Source organism: Balaenoptera ricei, chromosome 9 (assembly GCF_028023285.1).
Source record: "Balaenoptera ricei isolate mBalRic1 chromosome 9, mBalRic1.hap2, whole genome shotgun sequence".
Lineage (NCBI taxonomy): Eukaryota > Metazoa > Chordata > Mammalia > Artiodactyla > Balaenopteridae > Balaenoptera > Balaenoptera ricei.
In genome coordinates, this window is record NC_082647.1 from 41,719,091 (window position 1) to 41,744,514 (window position 25,424).

At 42.6% G+C, this 25,424-nt stretch overlaps 1 protein-coding gene across 13 annotated transcripts in view; it reads left to right on the plus strand.

The window, feature by feature from the left end:
* Positions 1-24,820, plus strand: part of ELMO1 (engulfment and cell motility 1) — a 783,505-nt gene extending 758,685 nt beyond the window's left edge. For all 13 annotated transcript variants that reach the window (XM_059933596.1, XM_059933593.1, XM_059933602.1 and 10 more), the window contains 3 exons: positions 6,160-6,242; positions 17,466-17,543; positions 23,414-24,820. In XM_059933596.1, the coding sequence (XP_059789579.1) occupies positions 6,160-6,242; positions 17,466-17,543; positions 23,414-23,614 (362 nt within the window). In that variant the 3' untranslated portion in view covers positions 23,615-24,820. The remainder of the gene's footprint in view (positions 1-6,159; positions 6,243-17,465; positions 17,544-23,413) is intronic.
* Positions 24,821-25,424: the final 604 nt, after the last annotated feature.

The window sequence follows — 25,424 nt, forward strand, 5'->3', positions numbered from 1 at the left end:
TAAAAATGGGGCAGTCTGGTCTTTGTAGTGTCATTTAGTTCAGAAGGCAATCTTATTTCCTTTCATGGGAGCACTGCCTCCTCAGCCCACGTTATTTGAAACCCAGTACCGCAGAGTCTAGGGCAGTGTCTATGCATTCCTGCTATGGGGGTCTCCTCAGGCCTCTGCCTGTGATAAGGACCCTCCCTTCAGGTCTCAGAAAGCCTTCCGCATCCCACCATGGACAGAGCTGGACCAGTGGTTCTCAGAGTGTGGTCCTTTGACCACCAGCAGCATCACCTGGGAAATTACTAGACATGCAGATTCTCAGGTCCTCACTCCCAGACCTGATGAATCGGAAACTCTGGGGATGGGGCCAACAATCTCTGTCTTAGCAGACCCTCCAGGCGTTCCTGGTGAGCACTCAAATTGAGAACTGTGGAGCCAGGTATTGCCTGACACGCTTCATAGTGAGTCCCTAAATTTGGCTTTCACCAATACGTAAATATTTTAAAAGAACAAGAAAAGTGAATTGACAGTGGGTTGCCAGCTTTCAGTTTGGGCAGAAATAAAGGCTATTAAAAAAGAAAATCTAACTAAAATTTAATATCACATTCCTTTCATTTTAAAAAGGGCTCTTGATCCAACAAAAGGAAAGACCAGAAAGGCCTAATCTTGGAATAAAGGACAGTCCCTTGTACTAAATTAAATTAGCTGTGTGAAAAACTCACAGCAGGGTCTTCATTTTCCTCTGTTTGCTATTAACTGGTGAAAAACTCACTGACGAAACCTCCCTCGTGAACTCAGAACTGTCCAGAGGCCAGCCATTTGGAATCTCTGCTCTAATGCAGTAAAATGAAAAGTTAGAGGTCAAAGCAACCACAAGCTCTATAGGAAGTCTTTCATTGCCTCGTTCTTAACCTGCCCAGAAAATAGGGAAAGTGGTCTGGGCAGGAAAACAAAAAAACCACAGCTGATTCATTCCTAACCCACATGGCCCAGAGAATCGGCTCTCCCACTCACTGGGTGTGTTATTTATCTCCATATTTATAGGGATCTAATCCACTCCTCAACCCACAGATAGGTACTAGCTTGGCGTGGATTGTAGGTTTAAATGCAGCACTCTCATTCTTGCTGGTTCTGCTGCTTAGGAAGTCGGTAGCCCTGCCCCTGGAGAAGATCAAGCTGTTGACAGCACCTGAGCCTTGAGTAGGGACGGTCTCCGGGCTAGAAACCCGAGGGCCGATGCCAGGGAGAGCCAGCTTGCCAGGGTGATTGCAGAAGAGCCAGGACAGAGCTGCAGATCTCCAAACAGTTTTTGGTCGTGGCCACAGAGTGAGGCTACTTCTGGGAAAGGGTTGCATCAGTCCCTCTGACAGTGGCTGTGAAACTCATCCACTCCTTTCCTCTGCGGCCTTTGAAGTCTAGTTATTCAGAGTTCCAGAAGAGCTGCTCCATAAACAGTTTATCCATTGCAAGGCAAACCAAGAATGAGTACCTGTGCAGGTGTGTGCACATGGGAGGATGTGGTGTGTGTGTGTGTGTGTGTGTGTGTGTGTTGAGGAGATTATATCTGTATGCACATGTGTGACAGGGAGGGGGTATATTTCATGTAATGAAGTCAACTGAAACTATTATGTGCCTGAGATGAGAAGGTCCCAGCCTAGGAAACTAAAGTTTGCTGCTTCAGGCCTGCCATCTGGTTTGCATTTAATTACAGTTCTCATCCTGCCTGGAACAAAATAGTCCATCCTCTTGGAGCCCTTAGTCAAAAACCTCATTCCACTAGAAAAATGAGACAGTCCTTTAATTCATTTCAAGTACCCTTGCTCTTGCCGTGTACAATTGCCCTCTCTTGCGACCAAGGGGAAAATTGTCTTCCACCCCTTGAGTTAATCAGTGCTGAATACTGAGATATTGGTGAATCAAATAGCGTAATTGAATCCTCTTAATCCGGAGAGTGTAAGTGGAGATGGAGGGCCTCTCCTTAGCTGTCTTCATGTCTAAAGGTTTAGCAAATCTCTCTTCTCGTATTCCTTTTGTTAGGCAGCAAACATGGCCCTTGGAAATCCACATCTCCTAACCTCCCTTCGCCCCACATTCCTCCCACCAGGTTTAGAGGCTCTCATCACCCCCACTAAACACCAGACTCCTCTGCTTTCCAGCAGTGCCTGGGCCCCTCAGAGACTCCCTTTGAAAGAATCTAGGCCAGCCCTCTTCACTCCCACATCAAAGGGTTTTGCTCCCTCACACAAGGCCATTAAGCCTATTAGAGCAGAGGAGAGGAGCAATGGCCACAGCAAAGCAAAGTGGGCAATTTGGGTCATTGAAGCGTGGGGAATAATTCAGGTCCCTCAATCTACAGAGAGAATTAACTTTGACTATTGATAATGAGAATAATAGCAAATAACATCTTTTGAGTATTTACTCGACACCAGGCACTGTGCTAAGAGCTCAACATTACATAATATATTATCCTCCCCACAACCTGAAGAGGTAGGTATCATTGGAAAATTAGGATTAGGAAAATGAGGTACAGAAAAGTTAAGTAACCTGTTGAAGGTCACATGTCCAATAAATAATAGAGTAAAGATCTGAATGCAGCCATCCAACTCCATGTCCTAGATTTTTATCCACTTCTCCAGACCAGCTTGATTCAAAGCCAGCAGTGATCTTGGCTCCAGCACTGAGTTAATTCTCAGAACAACCCTATGAGATGGATGATGTTATAGTCCTACATTGTAGACAAGGAAGCTTATGCTCCAAGAACTTTAGCCCAAAGTGGTATAGCCAGTAGGTGCATCTAGAATTCGAATCCAGGCTCTGTGATTCTAAAGGCACAGCCCTTCCAACCACTCCAGGCTTCCAAGTTAGAGAACAGATTCTTTACTAAACTGTACTGGGATCAGCCTGCCCCTCCTCTGTATTTCTGCCCGTAGGAGCTTCCACGATGGAGCTGTGTATACAGCAAGTGCTCATGGCTTACTGGCTACTTCCTGGGGTGATTTCTGCCTCAACTTGGCTCCCAGGGGTGAAAGCTAGAACCATTTTTATCATGGTGGCCACATTTACTTTTTCAAAGGCATTTTTTTTTAATCACAATTAAATTTCCTTCCACAGATGGTAGCAATCAAAGAGTTTCCTGAACATATCTGAAGTGATAACCACTTCCAGGGCTGTGTTCAGCATGATTTGGGGGGCTGACATCTTCCAAACATAGGGAAAAATCATGGCCTAGCAAGGGATCATAGAATAGAAGAAAGAGCAGCAGTCCCAGCTCCGTCCCTCACTAGCTGTGTGACGTTGCATGATTTATTTCTTCTCTTTAGTCCTCAGTCTTCCCATCTATAAAACGGGAGTGTTGAATTAGATTGTCTCAATCCAGCTCAAACTGAAGAAAGCATTGAAAGAAATGAGGCCAGGCCGCAAGGAGTTAGAGTGGGGGTTAGGGAACCAGTGGTGACCCTCCTGGTTCTCATATCTCTGAACCCCACTTAGTTATGTTGCTCCTACAAAAAAGGGCCCGATAGAAACGCCAGCCCTGCTTTGAAGTAATCAAGGGCCCTCTGTTGCCTCTTAAGAGTGTAGATTCAAAGACTATGAGTCTGATTCTGCTCATGCGTTTAGAGAGGACAGCATTTTAGCCCTTCTGATGTCTAATCTTCCAGTGCATCTAGAGACAAACTATGTAAAGAGCAACCTTTAAAAGCCATGCTGTATTTTTAGAATTTTGTGTTTTCCTTTTAGCCATAATCCTGTGAGTAATATAGCAGCTTGTCTCCTTGACAGGGGACAATGCATATAAAATACATAAAATATGTAATGCCACAAGCACGGTGGAAGAGTGCTTTTTCTCCCCTGATTCCTTCTCATTAGAGATTCTAAAGACTGCTCCCACGACAGACTTTAGTGTTACTCTCATCCTGTTCTGAGTTAATCTTGTCCAGTTTTCAAAGCCAAGGGGCAACTTACTATTTATAGATCTTCAAAGCCAAGGGGTAACTTACTACTTATAGATCTTCATTGACCATGTTACATATTATACAACAGAAGACTTTCTACGAGGTGCTTGTGACTCAAACTCCATCTGAAGCTTGAGGAGGCTTTTGGAGTTGGTATGTTAATTATATCACAGATTCACTTTGGTGGTGGATTTTCATTGAAAAGTAAATCTTAAGTAAACCCAGCTTCCCAAAGTGCCCAAGTATCTCCTCCCGGGGTAGTGATTAGGTAGCCAGGTCAGCCACTGAGAACAGGGCTGATTGTTGCTTCTGAAAATGGTTTTGAGGAGAGCTGAAGTCAGAGGCTGTGGTCAAAGGTAGGTTCAGGAATCACAAGGACCGTCTAAAAGAAGATGCCAATCTCGAGCAGCCAGGCAGAGAAGGAAAGCAGTCCAAGGTCAAGGGTCATGCCATTCAGGAGAGGCTGCATTGCTACATTTTGCTGCAAGAATAAATAACCTCCAAAATCTCAGTGGCTCAGGACAACAAGAGTTTATTTCTCACTCCTCACATTACATAACTGACATGGGCTTTCAAAGGACTGCTCCAGACAATCACAGGGACTCAGGCCAATGGCTGCTTTGCCATCCCAGAGCTGTGGCGTCTGGATGGACCATGTGACCTGATCAGCCCCTGTGGCTGGAGAAGAGAGGCTGGTAGGCCTGGACTTTTCACTGCCTCAGCTAAGAAAGAGACAAGCCATTTCCTCTCACATTTCATTGACCAGAGCTAATCATATGGCTCCACCTAACTGCAGAAGTCGCTGGGAAGAGTACTCTTCCATATGCCCGGAAGGAGAGGAGAGGCAATTATTAGTGAGTACAAGTCATGTCTACCAAGGAGATCTAGAATCAGGACTGCAAGCTGAAGGGGCAGACGTGGTGGGAGAGATAACAGGGGGTGCCTGCAGGGAATCCTGGAAGAGTTCCTCACAGCCTCACTCTTCTCTAGGGTTTGAGAGAGCGCTAAAGGTGTCACAGATTTGGACAAAGTTCTTAGCAACTTTAGGGTACCCGGACAATGTTAGCTTTTAAAGAGCCTTGCTGTTACGTCGTTTTGACATTCTATATATTTTATAATTTTCTCTTCATCTAAATGTCACCCCCAAACCCAATGCCCCAATAAAAATAGGTGAACTTTAATCATGAAATCTCTCATTATCTTCATCATTAGAGGAGTCTAAGGAATTGATGACTCAAAGCTTCTGCAGATCCTAAGTGAGCTTCTAAATTCACAGTCCCTTACAGGAGTGAAAGATTAGGAATTGGAAAGGGACAGATGACTTTGCAGTTTTTTAAATTAAGCTTCCAAACCATCCTACTGCCTTCTCTCCATCAGATGATCTTAACAAAAGCTTTAAAGGCCCAAACCTTTCCACATCTTTTATCTTCCCCCAAGTTCTGAGTAAGATGAGAGATAACATCATTTTATCAAACTGCATTACGCTCAGGATTTCCAAGATAAACACCAGCTACCACTTCCCTATCAGAAAGGAATGTTCCCTGTATTTAATTCAGTTTAATTTCATTGTCCATAAAATAGGAATAATAAAACCTGCCTCACAGAATGGTTGTGAGAAGTAATGAGATGGTAAGAGGCAGAATTTGGAGAATCAGAGTTCAGGATGGTTTAGATTCAGATAAATTTTTTTGTGATAAGGTTACTTCCCCTCATTATCCAAAACTCAGAAACTAAAGAGATGTAGCAACTGTAGCAGGAGATATCCATCTGTAGGAAGCATTTGGCATTGCTCCTGGCACATAGATGTCTTCCATAAAATCAGTATCAGTACCGCTATTAGTATTATTAGTATTAGTATTATTGTTATTACGGCTGCTTCTAATACCAACACTTTTAATGCAACTTTTAATGCAACTATGATGGGTTTGTTGTTGTTGTTTCTGGTCTTTTTTTTAGGTATTTGCTTTATTGAACCAAATTCTACTATGAACATAGATTTTTCTCCCCAGGGATGCTTTTTACCAGGATATAAGGAAATATTTTAGTCCCTAGCCCTGGACTCCGCTTGACTTCTCTTCTTTTCACCTCTTTTCTCTTCTAGCAGTAGTGTCTGGGAATGGCAGCCGTAGCAGCAGACTCGATGCTTAGTCCTGCTACTTTATGGACACTTAAGCTGTCACATGACGTAGTTACTTTCATTTTCTCTTATGAATTGCAGTGCCGGTGGCAGATATCAAAGCTGTGGTGACGGGAAAGGACTGCCCTCATATGAAAGAGAAAGGTGCCCTTAAACAAAACAAGGTATGATTTCCAAGTTATTGCAAATAGTTCTATCTGCTCAATACAGTTATTGACTGCAGTGGGCCAAGCCCTTCTTTGGTAGCTATGCTTGTGTGGTTGATGTGTGTTTGTGTGTGTGTGTGTGTGTGTGCGTGCACACACGCACACACAGTTACACAACTCTTAAACTCAGCTCCTTTTCCTTTCCTCATTCCCTTTACATCTCTTACCTAGTCTTATTCTTTCTCTCACTGATCACTTGTCGAATCTCCACCATGTCTTGCATTCTCTCACTTCCTTTCTACGTACAGCCCTAGGAATTGCCCTCTCTCTGTTGTCACCGGTCTTCTCTCAAGCCTTTTCCACTCATCTCCATCCATCCTCTGGGCCTCTCCTAACCTTCTGTTTATATTCATATTCTCCCTTCCACACTTCCACCCCAATCCCTTTCATTTCCTCCTTCTTAGTTACCCCCTGGTGTCTCAGTGAAGTCTGGGAAAGGGAGGAGAGACTAGATGGCTCACAAAACATCTTAGAAAATTTTTAAAGGCCTGATATTCGTCAGCATCATGGGAAATATTGTGAAACTGTTCAAACCCAGCTTAAGGGAGAAAATTTTCCCAAAGGTGAATATTGCTTAAATACTCTTCACATTGCAATATTCTTCACCCTCCCCTTCATGTTGTTCCCCATGACAGCCTACATTCCATAACAGAGGGTATGGGAGGTGGCATTTTCTGAAAAGATGGAGGGATTTCCCTTGCCCCCAGTTTGGAGGTATTTGCCCTTGGAGGGGACATCAGGGAGCCAGTTTTTTACTTCTTGGCATCTTGTGATACATAGTATCTGTCCATGAACAAAATTAATCAGATTCATCTGGATGCTTCAGACACCTTGGTGCCAAAAATGTCACATAGATCAATAGGTTGCTTCTTTATTGTCCCGTGTCATCATCTAAGAGGAATGTAAACATTATACACATCCTATTTATCAATCATTGTTGAAGTGTATAATGCCTGCCCTGTAATCTCAGTCATTATAAGATGAAGGTGAATCCAGGTCTGCATAAGATGACCCTATCTATGGTTAAGGAAAATCAAAAGCACTACAAAAGTACTGCTTAGGAAGAAAAAAGGGAGAGGATACAGCCAAGGAGACGGATAACAAGATCTTTGCTTCTTAAGTTACATCAGTATAACTCACCTCAAGTCCATATGAATCCTTCTGTGTCAAGCCTGTCACAGTGCTATCATATAGAACACTGAGTGACATAAGGGCATGCCTTAGGGTGTGTAGGTCATCTGTCACACAGCATTTCTTTCTTCTCCAAGATACGGGGAAGTTGGGCTTCAGCAGCTCATCATATTCCAGAAGAGCATCCTTAACTAAAGCAGCAAGTCCCCAGCCTTCATGGTTTGCCTCCTGTGGGGCTGCCTTCCTTCAAGACCACCTGATAACAGAGGGAGCACCGGCTCTGCTCAGCTGCAGCTGAGGTCCCCATGGTTATGTAACACTTGGAGCTGAGCAAGACAAGGTGTGAGGAAATTGGCAGCAACAAGAGTCTGTAACCTAAAGAAGGCTAGGAGGGGTGTAGTTGGCAGCCAAGCAACTTGCCAGGACTCAAGCACTCTGATTGGGACAGCGAATTATGTAAAACAGGTGTGAAGGAACTTCTGGTTTCACCCCAACCTGTAAAGAGTCTAGGAGTTGTCACTCCTATCCTTACAGTAAGAAGAAACTGAATGAAGTGAAAATCAACAATTTTCTTGGAACTACCAAGAGAACTGATGTTGCAGGGGAGACCACAGCCATGGAATCTGGAGAGTCAGGTACACCCAGAGAGTCACAGCCAGATCTGCTCACCTGAAGCAGAATCTACTGGAGCCATAAGCTGTAAGATCATTTAGATGGCAATTCTGATGACTGCTAGTATGAGAGTGAGAAACTCTTTGGGGTTGCAGTCTTGTGGGGGTATACTTTCATGGGCTTTACTTCCAATAACCCTAGCAAATTCTCTCAGTGAAGATCTTATAGAGAGTCCCCCATCCCCCACTGCCCACCTCCATCATGGCTCTGGGAGGGGAAAGAGGTGAGTAATCATAGAATATGACAGGGCCTTCTCCATAACGAAGTCCTGTTCTCCAAACCTTTATCCCAGCTAGGGGAAAGGAATTTCTCCCATTGCATTCCTTTTTAGACTTCTTATCTCAGCCACAGGGTTGGGGTTGGGGGAGACATAATCAACAACAGTCAGAGCCTCAAGGAAATCAGTAGAAAACTCTGTAGCTATGCTACTGGGAAAGCTGTACTACTGGAGGTACACTTGAGAAGGTGACAGCCACAAGACATAGGACCCCCAAAAGATGGAGATTTAATTGGAAAGTTATGGAGTGCTATCCCTCACCCATATCCTACCACTATACCACTAGATTCCAAAATAATAACACTGGATTATAACTGAAAGTTCTGCAAGATACAACCTCTCTCTGAGGAAGAGTATTTAGGGAAGCTCAAAGTCAGTAGAGTAGACAAAAACAGGGACACTAGAGGAATTTGAAGCCTCTGGCACTTACAGGTATAGCAAACATTTAACATATCCCAATTCCTTGCTAGATTAACATAAATCATGACTCTAAAGGTCTGTGTATCTCCCTTCCTATTACCTGATACAGCATGTCTGGATTTCAACAAAAAGTTACAAGCATGCCAAAAAGCAATTAAAAAACAGCCTGGAAAAACAAAGCAATCATCAGAACCAGACTGCAATATGACACAAATGCTGGGGTTATCAGACAGAGAATTTAAAATAACTGTGATTAAAAGGTTTAGAGGCTCTATGGAAAAAGTAAACAACATGAAAGAATAGATGGGTAATATAAGCAGAGATGTGGAAACTCTAGAAATGAATCAGAAGGAAAGGGTATAAATAAAAAGTACTGTAACAGAAGTGAAATAAAGTATGCTTTTAATGGACTCTTCAATAGACTTGACATGGCTGAGGAAAGGATTAGTGAGCTTGAAAATGAGTCAGTAGAAACTTCCTAAACTGAAATGCCAAAAGGAAAAAAATTAGAACATCAAAGAACTGAGGGACAATTGCAAAAAGTATAATATATGTATAATTAAAATACCAAAAGAAAGAGAATAGAACTGAAGAAATATTGAATCAATAATGGCCAAGAACTTTCCAAAATTAAAGATAGATATCCAACCACAGATCAGGAAGTTTATAAGATACCAAGCAGGATAAATACCAACACACACACACACACACACACACACACACACACACACACACCCCTAGGCATATCATATTCCAACTGAAGAAAACCAAAGACAAAGAGAAAATCTTAAACCAGAGGAGGAAAAACATCTTACTGGTAGAAGAACAAATATTAAAATTAAAGTAGATTTCTCATCAGTAACCATGCAAGCAAGAAGAAAGTAGAGTGAAATATTTAGTGTTAAAAAAAAAAAAAAACAACCTAAAATTCCATATCCAGTGAAATTATCTTTCCAAAGTGAAGGAGAAACACTTTCTAAGATAACCAAAACCAAGGAAATTCATTGCCAGCAGACCTACTCTGCAAGAAATTCTTCAGCCAGAAGGAAAATTATATAGGTTAGAAACTTGAATCTACATAAAGAATAGAAGAGTGTCAGAGAAGGAATAAGTGAAGGTAAAATAAAAATATATATTTTTTCTTATTAATTCATCTAAAAGATAACTCTTTGCTTAAAATAATAATAGTAAAATGTGTTAGATGATTATAGCATATGGATCAGTGAAATGAATGACAGAAAAGTCATAAGGGATAGGAGGGAGGAATTAGGATACTCAAAACAGGAGAAGACAAAAAAAAGGGAGAAAATTAAAAATAAAGAACAAATACAACACATGAAAAGAGTTACAAACATGGCAGATATAATCTAACTATATCAATAGTCATTTTAAATGTCAATCGTCTAAATACACCAATTAAAAGACAGACATTGTCCGAGTGGATAAAAAGCAAGACCAACTATATGGTTTTCTACAAGAAACCCACTTAAATATAAAGACTAAGATAGGTGAAAGTAAGGGGTTGGACAAAGATATCAAAATACATGAGACAAACTGAGAGAACTGAAAGGAAACATTCACAAATCCATTATTCTGGAGATTTTGGTACCCTTCTGTCAGTAATTGATACATCAAATGGAAAGAAAATCAGTAAGGATATTGATGACTTGAACAGCACCATCAGTCAACTAGATCCAATTAACATTAATAGAAAATCCACCCAACAACAGAATACACATTTTTCTCAACCTCACAAGAAACATTCACCAAGATAGACCACATTCTGGGCCATAAAATACATCTTAACAATTTAAAAGAAGAGCAATCATACAAAGTATGTTCTACTTCACAATGGAATTAGACTAGTAATAAATAACAGAAAGATAGATGGAAAATCCCCCAAATGTTTGGAAATTGAAAACACACTATCAAATAACCCATAGTTTAAAGAAGAAGTCTAAAGAGAAATTACAAAATGTTTTAAACTAAGTAGAATGAAAATATAACTTATCAAAATGTGTGGGTTTTAGTGAAAGCCGTGCATAGAGGGAAATTTATACCATTAAATGCATATATTAGAAAAGAGGAAGGATCTAAAATCAGTAAAGTTTCCACCTTAGGAAACTAGAGAAACAAGAGCAATTTAAGCCTAAAGCAAGCAGAAGAAAAGAAATAGTAAATATCAGAGATCAATGAAATTGAAAATAAGAAAACAGCAGAGAAAATCAACAAAATCAAAACTTGGTTCTTGGAAAAGATAAATAAAATTGATAAATTTCTAGCCTGACTAACCAAGAGAAAATGAAAGAAGATAAAAGTTACCAATATCAAAACAGGTGTAGGGGCTTCCCTGGTGGCGCAGTGGTTGAGAATCTGCCTGCCAACGCAGGGCACACGGGTTCGGGCCCTGGTCTGGGAAGATCCCACATGCCACGGAGCAACTAGGCCCGTGAGCCACAATTACTGAGCCTGCGCGTCTGGAGCCTGTGCTCCGCAACAAGAGAGGCCGCGATAGTGAGAGGCCTGCGCACCGCGATGAAGAGTGGCTCCTGCTTGCCACAACTAGAGAAAGCCCTCGCACAGAAACGAAGACCCAACACAGCCAAAAATTAAAATTAATTAATTAATTAATTAAAAAATTAAAAAAAAAAAACAGGTGTAGAGATGATGTTCTCATTTGAGCCTAGGATATGTGTGGGTGGTTTTCGCCTTCTTGTAGGAGATTCCTCTCCCCTTAAAGGAGATCAACAAAACAAACTGAGTAAATGACATTTCCAAACTTTAAAAAAAAATTTGTAAATGACACTTATAGAAAATTGGACGGGTGGGTGGACAGATGGATGGATGATGGATGGATGGATGGATAATGGGACACACTGCTATAAACACATAAATAAGACTTCAAATGGAGGCTACTTCCTGGGATTCACTGGCGGAGATATTCCAGCCACTCTCAGCTCTTCTAGGCTGCCTTGAGGGCTGAGAGAAGCAGTGGTATCTCTACCAGCCTGGCTCTTTCATTTGCATGCATATGAAAATTGTCTGTCTTGTAATGTTAATAGCGTTCATACATCTGGTTCATCAGGTAAAACGTCAAAAGGCAGAAAGGAAACCCACAGTTCTAATAATTTACTTCCTCAATCCACCCACACCCACACCCCTTCCCCAGTGCTCCAGAGGCCTGCTCCTCCCTGCCTCTGGGGCTTCTGGATAGGAGAGGGGAGACCTGCAGCTTAAAAGGAGAGTTGGCCAAAATGTGTCCACAGGAGGTCTGTCAGTGCACGGCAGTGGGCAGCACCCAAGGCGTGTTGCTGCCTCTTCAGCTTTTCCAGCTAGAGAGTAGGTTCTGACATTTTGTGCCACAGGACTTTCCATTAGCTTAATTACTGAACGGGGCAAACTGGGACATTAGCATCTTTAAGGCAGACACTTGTTAATAGCAAGATGTTGGTAACTGATAGTACTTCTCACTCATTCAACATCTGGCATGCCAGTCATGGTCTAAGGCTTGCTCATAGGGTCATTCACTCAGTGAGCATTAGAGCACCTGAGATAGGATGGACTCTGGGCACAGAGTGATGAACAGGCAGACATGGCCCTGTCCTCCTGGAGCTTAGAGTCGAACGTGTTTAAAAGAGGTTGGTGCAACAGACAAATTTCTGTGGACACAAGAAGTGTTGGCTTCTTCACAGAGAGATTAGGAAATGTCTAACACTTGAAAAGAATTATCATGGGTGAATGCAAATTCAATTGGAAGAATTTGACTTTCAAGGATTAAGGATTCTAAATTTAAACTCTGTGGTTCATAAAATAAAGTTGATTTGTCGCTGTATCTTTGAAAGTGGGCATTCCTGGTACTTATCCCACTGATTTGGGCCTTAAGAGTTAAACAGTTAACATGTAATCACCAGAGGGAAGATATGACCAGATCTCAGTGAAACGGATAGGAATATATTTGACATGAAAGAAGCTTGAATCTCATTATATCCAGAGCCCAGCTTTTATTTTTCCAGTATGATTCATGTACCTGAAATAAGCAGATTATACTAGAAGCTGATGTTCTAGCATCAGCTTGAAAAGCCTGATCTTAACCAAAAAGCCTTTTATTCAGATTTACTTCATTCACCATTCATACTCATAATGTATTGAGTATCTTCTTTATACCAGGCCTGTGCCGGGTGCTGGGAATCCAAAGATAAATACGACCTGGCGCCTGTCCTTGGGTATCTCACAGATATAAGACTTAAGTATCAACATGAAATTACAATCCAGTGTTGCCTATGCCCCAGTAAATTTAAATACCAGGAGAGCCTGGGAGACTTGAGAAAGCTTGTGGAGGAAATGATGTCTGAGCTGGCTTTTGAAAAGGAGAAGTGAGGGGAAGACTTTCTAGGAGGAGGAAACAATATGTGAAAAGGCACGTGGGGCCTTTTGACATCTAAAAGTGCATCCTCTGATTGAGAAACATTGAATTCAGAGTACAGGATTGGTGGGGACAGAGAGAAGAAAATGGGTTAGAGAACTAGTGCCTGATAATGCTAAGGTAGCTGGGGACCAGAACATTATAGCTGCTTACAGAAGGCAAGATCCTATCTTATTATACACTATATGAGTGACTGATTTTGCCTTCTAAAATGTAAACTCAAACTCATAGATATACAGGTGAGCAGCAATGCTTCATAGCTATGAAATCTAGTTCTCTGGCTATATTTAGCACACACACATGCCAAGTTATATCCTACACCTTTCATCAAAATTCTTTGACCTCAAGATGACGTAGATAGATGGTGGAGAGCCAACATAATTAAAGTGAATGCCAGGCGAGATGGCCAAATGAGGCAAGTCACCCAAAGCAACATAAGGAATGGCGGCCAACGCTATACACCGAAAATGTGTTGTATAAAATTCTGCTCTCGTATTCAGTCAACCCATCATTTGACCCCTGGAAGATGGCAATCCCCAAACCAAGGCACCATCATGCCCAAAATTTCTCTGAGCATCCCCTGACCCCACATGCCTTGTCTCTAGTCCCAGGGCCAGATGGTTGAATATGGGGTCAGAGGCCATAGGATCAGTTCCTCCCGTACCCTCTAACCCCAGAACTCACTTATTCCAGGCCTTCCTCCACATGGTGAGGTGGGAGCTGTGCATTAGTGGAACAGAGGATGGAAATAAGCTGCTCCTGGACATGATTTTCCACTGACTTAACTCCAGAGGGAATAAAAGACCTTAGGTAGTGAGTAGCAAAGCCCCAGAGCATCAGATGTCTAAGAAAGTGTTGTGGTGTGTGGCAAGAAGCCCCTGAGGGGGACACTGCCCCAGATCTGTGACTGCTTACTCCACCATCTCCTGGCACCTCTCTCCCTCACAGACAGTTTGGACAGGTGGCAGCTTCTGGGGTGTCAGCCTGAGAGGCCACTGCTCCCAGCTCCTCAGTCTGCCTGCTCCAAGTGCTGGAGAGCTGACCTCCACCAATGCCTCAATGACAGCCGGCCAGGGACGTCAATAAAACTCATTAAGTGATAGCAGCCTTTAACGCAGGCATGCGGGTCAGAGAAGTAATTCCTCCAACCCCTCCCAGGCAGCTTTGGTGAAATTAAAGTGAGGAATGATATTCTCACGAATTTCCTATTTCCTCCCTGTGTTTATCAGAAATCTAGGTCATGACAGCTCCGCTCATTCACGTCTTCACTGGTAAATGCGTTAGAAGGGCAAAACCCAAAGTTTGCAGGCCCCTTCCTTTTTCTTCCTGCTCCCTGCCCTGCAGAAGAGAAAGTGCCACAAAGGACATCCAGGCTGACACTCTGGTCTCAAGTGACTTCAGCACCTAGTCAAGAGGCCACGTCTGGGCTCTGGTGATGCCCACACCTGCTGTCGTAAGCAAGGGGATGGATTAGCCATGTGCCTGCCCTAAGCAAAGTGGCAGGCATGGTCCAACGTCAACCGGCAATCCATTGTCAGTTTCACCTTTTCCTATTGACCTCCGAAGGTCACGTGGTGCTGCTGTAATGTACTGACTGGGTGTCCAGAAGCAAAGCCTGTCCTCTCCTTTCTCTCCAGTCTCTCAAGTATGAGTCAAAGACTTTTCCTAATGAATGACACTAAGATTAGTAAAGAAGTCATCATTTATATCAGTGTTTCTCATCTAAGAACAATCTTTATGAATGTATGAGATTAGAGCTTAACATTTTGTTGAAAAAATGTTTTCAGTTTTTTAAAAGAAAATAATCACCTGTGATCCTAGCACCTTAACATAATTATTTTCATTTCACAATTTGCTTCCAGTTTCCAACCACAGGAAGGCATTGTTCATAATTGTGATTTGTATGTATATAATGTTCATTTCTCTTGCTTTTTTTCACTTAAGATCAGATTTTCATAATTATACTGAATGCCTGGCTGCATGTATTTCTCTGGGTTGCTAATTTCTGATTTTTTTGATGGTTTACCCAAAGAAGGGAGGACATTTATTTAGTTTCTCATATTATGTTCTTACAGATAACGATATATACAGCTTTTGCTTCCTTTTGAATTTTCTTTAGGAATAACCCCAGGAGTGGGACCCCTGGTTCTTGATATGGATTGCCTTACTGACTTTTTTAAAAGGATGACACCAATTATGGTACCACTAATAGGGCCCATGACCATTTTCATTACAAACTAAAAGACCCAAAAGAGATGCCAAACTTATGGGAAAATTGTTTTTGCTTGTTTGTTTTGGCGAATTCTTTTTTAATATTATTGATCTTAACTGGGAAGGCTTGAATGGAATCCTAAGGAAGAAAAAAATGAAAAATGCAGGGACTTCCCTGGTGGTGCAGGGGTTAAGAATCCACCTGCCAATGCAGGGGACACGGGTTTGATCCCTGGTCTGGGAAGATCCCACATGCCGCGGATCAACTAAGCCCGTGCGCCACACTCCTGAGCCTACACTCTAGAGCCCACAAGCCACAACTACTGAGCCTGTGTGCCACAACTAATGAAGCCCGCGTGCCTAGAGCCTGTGCTCCGCAACAAGAGAAGCCACTGCAATGAGAAGCCGCACACCGCAACGAAGAGTAGCCCAGGCTTGCCGCAACTAGAGAAAGCCCACGCGCAGCAACGAAGACCCAACACAACCAAAAATAAATTTTAAAAAAAATGAAAAATGCAGAGGGGGGTAGTTTTGCAGAACAGATCCCATTCTATGACTCAGCATTCTTTCCTTCACTTGTTTCTATTTCTGGTAGGGCGAGGATGCCCTAAGAGTATGAGATACTGGTAGGTCTGGGCTCAGAACAAGAGCTGCTTTCCCTTAATGATGGGACAGCTAGAGGTGAGCCAGACACAAATAAAATCCACGAGAGCCACAAATAGCCTGATGGTTGGCTGTGTCAAGAGAGGCATCCAGCTAATGCTGGGCCTTTGGAGTTCACTTGGAAGAATTCTTTCTCATCTGAAATTCTGAAATCTGAAGGCATTGACTTCATCTTTCTGCCTGCTGTCCTTCTTTCTGGGGGCATCCTTGCTGTGACTTACTGGCCAAAGGCAAATCCTCTGACAGATGTTGAGGTAGAGAATGATGTGGAGAGATCTACCTCCCTAAGAAAGAACGCCTGTGGGTAGTTACTGAGAGTGCAGCTCCCAGATCATAGCACAAGAGAAAGGGGCAGTCATCAGTGGTGCCTAATAGACACAGAGAAGGAAGGCTAGCACGTGTGTTACGGTGATGCAGGGCACCGATGTGGACTCACTTGGCTCTTCCCTCCAAATTAGGAGTTGTTAGGGTGTTGAGATGTGCAATGACTCTCGTCTTCCATAGGTTGTACCCTGCTGTCAGTCCAATAGAATAATCATAGTATCCAATATTGCACAGTACATACAATTTGAGAAGCATATATTAACATACACATTAGTCATGACACTGAGTGTCTCGGCCAAGGTCATTCAGCTACAATGAAATGACAGTGTCACTTAGTCCTTGGTCCTGGGGGTCTGTCTCATAGTCTGTATTATGAATGAACCCAGACATTCGAATGAGCACTCACCAATGAATGAACCCAGCTATTCTGCCACTTGGGCCCATGCTCTCCTTTATACCCTGCAGCCACTATAGGATAAAACTAGGTTTTGTGTAGCCTTTGTTCTACAGTAGTTCAGAGGTCAAAGGGCAGATGTGTTACCTACAGATAATGGGTTCATCCAGAAGCCTCATTACCTCCTACGTAGCTTCCATGTTTTAGCAAGTTTATACCCCTACAGACACCTGTCTGTTTGGAAATGATAGAAGATAGAGCAGCCCATAATGCTGCTGATTGGGAAAGAGTTTACTGTTTTTCATGGTCTCCCTGGGAGGGAGATGCTGAAGATAGGAGAGTAGCACAGCTTTGAGGATATGTGGCCTTGGACAACTCACTTAACCTCTCTGAGCTCCTTCGCATAAAAGGGGAATGACAACACTTGCTCCATGCGCTGTCTTGAGAATTAAATGAGGTGGTTCATGCGGACCCCCCCTGAAAAGAGAGAAGGAAATGTGCTGTGAACCTTGAAAAACATGCTTCTTCCTCCCGTCAGCCTCACTGCTGCGCCTCTTGCCTGGACACACTGTAGGCACTATCCCATGTTCAATCTGCAGCCATTTGTGACTACAAAACAAATGTGTCAACTTTCCTCAATGTGGTGTTTTCTCTAATCTCTCTTAGGAGGTGCTTGAACTTGCTTTCTCGATCTTGTATGACTCAAACTGCCAGCTGAACTTCATAGCTCCTGACAAGCATGAGGTAAGGGTCTCAGTGGGGTTAATTTATGAGAGAATGTCATATTTTCTCAAGAAAAACAAGCAGGTAAAAAATATTGGAAAGAAAGAAATTTCATTTTTTTAAAAAGTCTACCTGAGAAAAATCACGAGCAAAGGTACATCTTGTTGACTTGGAATAGAATGGAAACCTCTCAAAAAACTGCAAGTTGTAACAGATTCAACTTCTTCTTAGCTTGATCAAGAGTTTATGGTAAGGACTTCCCTGGCAGTCCAGTGGTTAAGACTCCGCTCTTCCAATGCAGTGGGTGTGGGTTCGATCCCTGGTTGGGGAACTAAGATCCCACATGCCACACGGCGTGGCCAAAAAATAAATAAATAAACAAAAACTTAAAAAATAAAAATAAAGAGTTTATGATAAAGAAGAAGAATGTACAAATGCTTCATACTCAGTAAGGGCATAATTGTTAACCCAGAGGAAGTATCAGCCCTGGCTTATAGCTTTGGTTTTCCTTGAATATTTAGCTTTGGGTCAGAATTTTCCGATGATAAACTTATTTCTATTCTTTAAAACATTTGATGAAGTAGGTTTTTTACCATGTTTCTTTAAGTTATTTTAAGAGGTTTAGGGCTGTCTCTGCTGTTGGAATTTTATTTTTGAGATGCTTTTATTCCTTTTGACATCTTGTTATATGTATAATTTGTTTCTCTTCTTGAAACATGCTGTCAGCTATATTTAAAATATTTAGCATAAATCCAGGAAAATGCATTTGTAAGATGAAGTAGCAGCTCTGGTTGATTTAACTTTTTCTCTTGTAAACTAGAACCCAACATCATGCTTGAAACTCTTATTTTTAGATGATACCATTCAAATTTTTGTTGTGCATGTGGTTACATAAAAAGCTTTTAGAAAGGAAGGAACATTTTAATAGAATTTGAATTTTGTTCCCCATTTCCCCTGGGAGAGTTAGCTCATTTAGAAGTTATTCTGTATTTGGTTTTCACTGGTTTGAAGCTTTTGAATAAAATTGTACATCCCAAAGAGAGAAGAAAGATTATATGCAAATCCTGCATTTAGAGTGGTGCTTAAATATAATTCTGTGTTACTTGACATTTCGTTCACAGAAGGGGATGACTTTGTCTTCATCTTCCTGAAAATAGACATTGTGTCCTACCATTTCTCTTTTTAAATAAAATTGTGGTTGTACACAGGCCACCGTATTCAAGATATATACGGATGTATAGGAAACTACTTAAAATGGTAGAACTGTGGATGCTATTTAAATCTATACAACGCTGTTTTTCCCAGTGTACATTAATTCCAGATAAGGATAAATGTTCTGGGACTGCCAAATTTTTATTCATATCTGCCATTTTTTACTGATATAGTGAGGAGAAAAATGCCATACACTTGTGAATACTTTTAATTTCTTCAGACCACTTCCGTATCTATTACCTCATTTTATTTGCATAATCGCTCCATAAAATGGAAAGTTCTATCACAGATAGCCTTGTTTATCAAAGGAGGAGAGAGAGGCCTACCAAAATTGAATAACTCGACAATAGTACTGATAATAGGAATTATAACCGGAATACTCTGTACCAGGGACCATTCAATGCTTTATGTGCTTCACTTCTCTTAATCCTCATTCTGTAATTCTTAAGGAACAAACTAACGTTATTCCCATTTTATAAAAAAGGGAAGTGAGGCACAGAGAGGTTAAGAAACTTGTCCAAGACGAAACAAGCAGTAAGTGACAGAGCTTGGATTTAAACCATGGGGGTCTTGTTCCAGAAACACTTTCTCTTTGGCCCCTGCACTGTGTAGCTTGGAAGGAAGAAAGCAGGACCTGGACTCATGACTTCCTGCCAGTGCCCATCCCCCAGCTTCAGCAATTATCAGCTCGTGGCCAATTAGGTTTCACCTATACCCTCACTCACACCCAGCTGCCACAACACCCCAGATTATTTTCGAAGCTCATCCAGATATCATATCATTTTATTTGTAAATATTCCCATGTGCATCTCTAAATAATAAAGAGTCCACTTGGAAACATAACTATCATACCATGATCACACCCAATTTTATAACGTTTTAATACCACGATTTGCAGTCAGTTTTCAGATTTCTCCAACTGTCTCATTTCTGGTTTTCTTTTTTTCTTTTATACTTTGTTCAGATCAGAATCCAAATAAGATCCATACATAACAATTGGTTCACGTGTTTCTTCAGTTTCCTTGAATCTATAGGTTCCTCTCTCCTTCTCTCATGAACATGTGCATGTGTTTTTTCTCCTTGCAATTTATTCATTGAAAAAACCAGCTCATCTGTTTGGTAGCATAGCCAATAGTCTAGATTTTGCTGATTTTAATTCTGTGTATTAGTTTCCTTGGTTGCTGTAACAAATTACCACAAATTTAGTGGCTTAAAGCAACATAAATGTATTATCTTACAATTCTGGAGATCAGAAGTCGGATTCAGGTCTTTCTGGGCTAAACTCAAGGTATCGACAGAGCTGAACTCCTTTCTGGACTAGGGGATAATCCATTTCCTCACCCCTTCCACTTCTAGAGTCACCCGCACTCCTTGGCTCATTCCTCACCTCCATCCGTCTCAGTAACGGCGGGTTGAGCCCTCACACCACATCATTCTGACCGCCTCTTCCATACTCAAATCTCCCTCTCTCTCACTCCTGTTCTGTTTCCCTCTTCCACTTTTAAGGACCTTTGTGATTACACTGGGCCCACCTAGATAATCCCAGATAAAAATCCCTGTTTTAAGATCAGACGGTTATCGGTCTTAATTCCCTTCACCATGTAACCTAACATACTCACGGGTTCCAGGGATTAGGACATGGTCTTATTTAAAAGGAGGGTACTATTCTGCCTACCATAACCTGCTCTATCATTTCACGTGTTTATCTGCATCCTGTATTTCCTATTAAGTGATAGTTAGACGATTCATCAAATTCAGGCTCTACTTTAAGCAGCAGTTGTGTTGTATTCTTCCATGATGTCTGGTTGTCTCTCTTTTTTTTTTTTTTTTTTTTTTTTTAAACTTTGGGTTTATTTATTTATTTATTTATTTATTTATTTATGGCTGTGTTGGGTCTTCGTTTCTGTGTGAGGGATTTCTCTAGTTGCGGCAAGTGGGGGCCACTCTTCATCGCGGTGCGCGGGCCTCTCATTATCGCGGCCTCTCTTGTTGCGGAGCACAAGCTCCAGACGCGCAGGCTCAGTAGTTGTGGCTCACGGGCCCAGTCGCTCCGCGGCATGTGGGATCTTCCCAGGCCAGGGCTTGAACCTGTGTCCCCTGCATTGGCAGGCAGATTCTCAACCACTGCGCCACCAGGGAAGCCCTGGTTGTCTCTCTTTTGGAAATGTTTGCAGCCATTGATGATTATCGCCTAGATTCTTGGATCTATTAGACTTTGGAAAAGGTTGATATTCCAATTCTGTTATAGTTACATAAAGAGAAACTGGCCTCATCAACTCTTTGGTTACCCTGAGGTTAAACAGTGTACATATGATAGGCAGGATAATGCTTGATTCTCTTTACCAGTTTTCAAAATCATGAGCCTCTTCAAAGGAGGCCAGTGAGGGATTTTTGGTGTTTGGGTATCATTATGAAGTTATGGGTTTAACGTATTTGCATATCAATAAGTTGCAGTTGTTGTCATTATCAGTGTCCAAATTATCTTATCTAGAGAAAGAAGGAACACCTTCTGGTTAGCTTCTGAGTTCTATTGACAGATGTCTTTGGCAGCTTTCAGGCATTCTGGCATGACAAGATATTCCAGGTTCATCTTGTACATTTCCTACCTTTTCTCTGTGGAGCTTTGGCTCCTTTTGCTATTTAGCAACCAGAGTCTGGACTTTAGGTGTGCCTGTCACTGCTGGGTTGGTCATTATTTTCAGGTTTTTTGTAGACAGAGCTTGGAGTTATGTTTTTTTAAAGATAAAATACACTGTAAGTTCATATTGATACTTCCAACTCAGATTCAGTACTACAGAGTTTTTATTTATTGGTTGATGTATTTTTTAATAAAATTTTCTGTACTTGCTGCCTCTAGAAAGAAAAGCACCACAGAAGTGTTCCTGTGGGTTAAATTAATCTGTACTAGGAAGCTAGCCAGGACTGGGAAAGCTGTGTACAAAGAGCAGTAATCCCCAGCACGTAGGGATGTACAATGGAACAGTGCCAGAGCTGAAAGGGGCCTTAAAGAACATGAGGTTCAGTGGTGCCCATATCTGGAGGTACATCAGAATTAGCTAGAAGCTTTTCCAAATAAAATTTCCTGACCCAAGATCCATAAGATCAGGATCTGCAGGGTAGGACCTGGGTATCTATTTTTATTAAAGTTATTTATGAGGAAACGAATGTTTCGATGTGTTCGGAATCTATCTAAGGTATTCATGAGGACACTAATACTTCCAGAAATCCTTTAGCACTCAACTGATGTTTAGATAGGTTAAATGCTTTGGCTGAGATCACATAGCCATGGCAGAACAAAAGCTGTACGGTTCAGGGCTGCACTACTCAGACGTGGGCCTCGTAATACACCCATGGTACACCTCCTTGGCTTAAAAAGTGGTGCCACCAATGTGCATCATGGTATATTTCTATCACCTCACTATGACTTAAGATTTGTGTAGTGCTTGCCATCTTGTAGTACTTTTATGTTGAGATCTGCTGTCACATTCTGGAACATAGCCCAGGTAACCACAGTGCAAAGGACAAGCTAAGTAGGGTCTGGAATTGCAGCTTGACCCAGTGAGGGCAAGAGAGGGGGGAATCTAGAGCATGTTCTAGAAGGAAGACCAGTCCCACAGGAAAAGCAGAGAAATTGCTATCGAAGAAGTCCTATATAGGACTAGGACATCCTGAAAGGTGAGCAAGCAGAGCATCCAGAATGCAGGCAGTTTTCTGAGATGCTGGCAGCAGAGGCTAGTTCTTCCACCAGGTATCATGGCTCTAATGCCAAGTCAGGGCAGGGTTTCAGCCTCTGGAGGGAAACTGACAAGAGCAAGGCAGGTCCTCAGATAAACGAAGCACAGTTCATAGTCTACTGGAGAGGCAAAGGGCATGATTAATTTTAATGAGAGGGGAAGAACCAAATTCTTGGTTGGTTACTATGGAGTTCTTTCCAAAACAGGTGATGTCCCCAGACACCAGGCTCCAGAGAGCTTCCTGGAGGAGAAAAACCTTGGAACCTGGAGACCCAGGCAGAAAGGGTCCCTAGACCGGCAGCCAAGCCACCTTCTGTTAAGATCACCCAATAATTTTAGCCACTTTGCCCACCAGACATTGAGCAGCACTCAGATATTTCCTAGACATTTTGCTAAGAAATGCAAAGGTGGGTCTACCATTGGGCTGTCATTGTGAGTGCTGGGAATCAGACAGGATAGGCAGAGATTAGCTACTAGACTGGGAACCATGGAGTGAGGAAAGAAGCAAGCCTGACCTGATATTGAGTCCAGGATTGTTGGGATATATTCTACCAATACCTTAAACTCATTGACTCACTGGTGGGATGTTAGAGATATTATGTTGCACAGGCACGAAAACCCAAACCCTCCTGCTGCGCCACAGGGAGGCGTCATGGGCACAGAAGTGTGCAGGCACTGGAAGAAGATTGTGTAAGTTCAAATCCCACCCACTCCACGTACTACCAAGTGACTTAATTTCTCACCACCTCAGTTCCCTCATCTGTAAAACAGAGATGCTACCAGAAGTGTCAACTTTATAGAGATGCTGTGCATATTAAATGGTGATGCAGGCAAAGCACTTAGCACAGAGCCTAGCCCATGCTGAGTGCTCAGTAAGTGTTAGCTATTGTTACTCCTCTTGTTATCGTCATCAGTAGTTCTCATTGTCACCTCCCTTCCCACCAGTACTGTATCTGGACAGATGGGCTGAATGCGCTGCTGGGGAAAGACATGATGAGTGACCTGACGAGGAATGACTTGGACACGCTGCTCAGCATGGAAATCAAGCTCCGCCTCCTGGACCTGGAAAACATTCAGATCCCCGACGCACCTCCACCCATCCCCAAGGAGCCCAGCAACTATGACTTTGTCTATGACTGTAACTGAAGCGCCTGGGGCCCAGAAGCTCCCCCTCCAAAACTGGAAGAGCTAGCTAACAGGAGAGAAGAATGAAAACGCTCCCATGCCTTGGAATCCGCCGTGGTAGAGGAAAGCTGTGGTCCACATTTCCTTTGGCCCCAGCGCCTCTAGCCCCGGCGTCTTCCTGCCCCTCCCTGGCGTCCTGCTCACCGCCCTGATTCCATTTCTAGACTCCGTTGCTTTAGGTCACCTCCCGTTGCTGCAGCCTAAGGTGGGAGAAAAGCAAAACCCACCGCCAGTAAGAGAGCCAGAGGGCCCTTCCATCTTCATCCCAGCAGGCAAGCCCTCCCCTCCTGGAGGCTGAAAGCCAGCAGCACCAGACCGCCCCCAAACCTACAGCCAGACCCAGGGGTGTGCCCGAGGCCTGTGTCTGGAAGAAACAGTCGAGCTGCTTGAGGAAACCAAACACCTCCTCATTCCCCTGCTGTCTAGAGTCCGCTCACATCACCATGTGAATTGAAATCTGCTTCCAAACCCCCTCCCTCCCGCATCCCGGCCTTTGCCTGCCCTGTCCCTCTCTGGTCCCAAGAGCAGCAGAGGCAGCTTCTTTCTAGTTCTCGCCAGCGCTGGGTCTCCAGACACAGTCCGTGGGTCCCATGGCCACTTCACGTCCGCCCTGTGACTGTGACCGCCCTTCCTGCCTCCCAGCTAGTCTTGGCTTTCCTGTCCCCGCCCCAGCCCAGACCTGCCGTCTTCATTGCCACACACCCTTCCAGCCCCTTAGCTGAAAGCACAAATGGTGAAATCAGTCACCTTGCTCCATCTCTAATGTACTAAATCTAAAAGCCTCGATGACAGGCAGTTGCTATCTAAGGGTTTGGTGGTCCTTCTCCTGGTGGTTCTGCTGAACACAGGTTTCCACAGGATGGTCATCCAAGTTTACATCGTTGTAATTATTACAGGTATTGACAGTTTGCAAGGGTTCAGGGTTGTTGGTTTGGTGGGGGGGTGGGTTATGGTTTTTTTTGGTTCTTTTTTTCTTTGCTTTGTTTTTGTACAAAAGAGTCTAACATTTTTTGCCAAACAGATATATATTTAATGAAAAGAAAAGATACATAAAGGTGTGTACTTTCCAGGGTTTTTTTTTTTTTTTTTTAATTATTTGAATCCTAAACCTCTTCCTGAGAATAACATTCCCCTAAACATGCTGTGGAATAAAATTAATCGTGATGAGTTGTGGGGCTGGTGTTTTGATTTGGTAATTTAGGTTCTTGCTGCTCAGGCATCAGCATCACCTGTGAGCTTGTTGGAAATGCAGAATCTTAAACCTCACCCCAGCCCTGCAGAATCAGGTGATGCACGTGCATATTAAAGTTTGAAAAGCACTGGCCTGGGGGACTCCTGACCATTGCTGGGTCACCATAGGCTCTGCACATCAGTAAAGAATGATACTTCTAAGAAGACCATCTCAAGTCATCTAAAAAAATCAGACCCACTATGTAATAATATGATCTATTCATTTTACACTCTTGCCTCCTGACAGTGACTTTCTCTTTTATTTTTTCTTCCTTACCATTATATAATTTATGGAACTGACCAAATGAAACACATCACACTTTGAAGGAGTACAGTTAGCAAAGGAAAAGAATGGGGACCCATAGACCAGAAATCAGTCAAGCCAGAACTAAATGAATCTAACTATGAATTAATGAAATATGGGTAAGAGTCCAGCAAAGCATTTTTCTGAGGTTAGTTCCACTGGAGGCATATCTGGATCATAAACTCCAAGAGCTGGAAGGGATATCAGAAAGGTCCCAGTGATGCAGAATTTACAGCA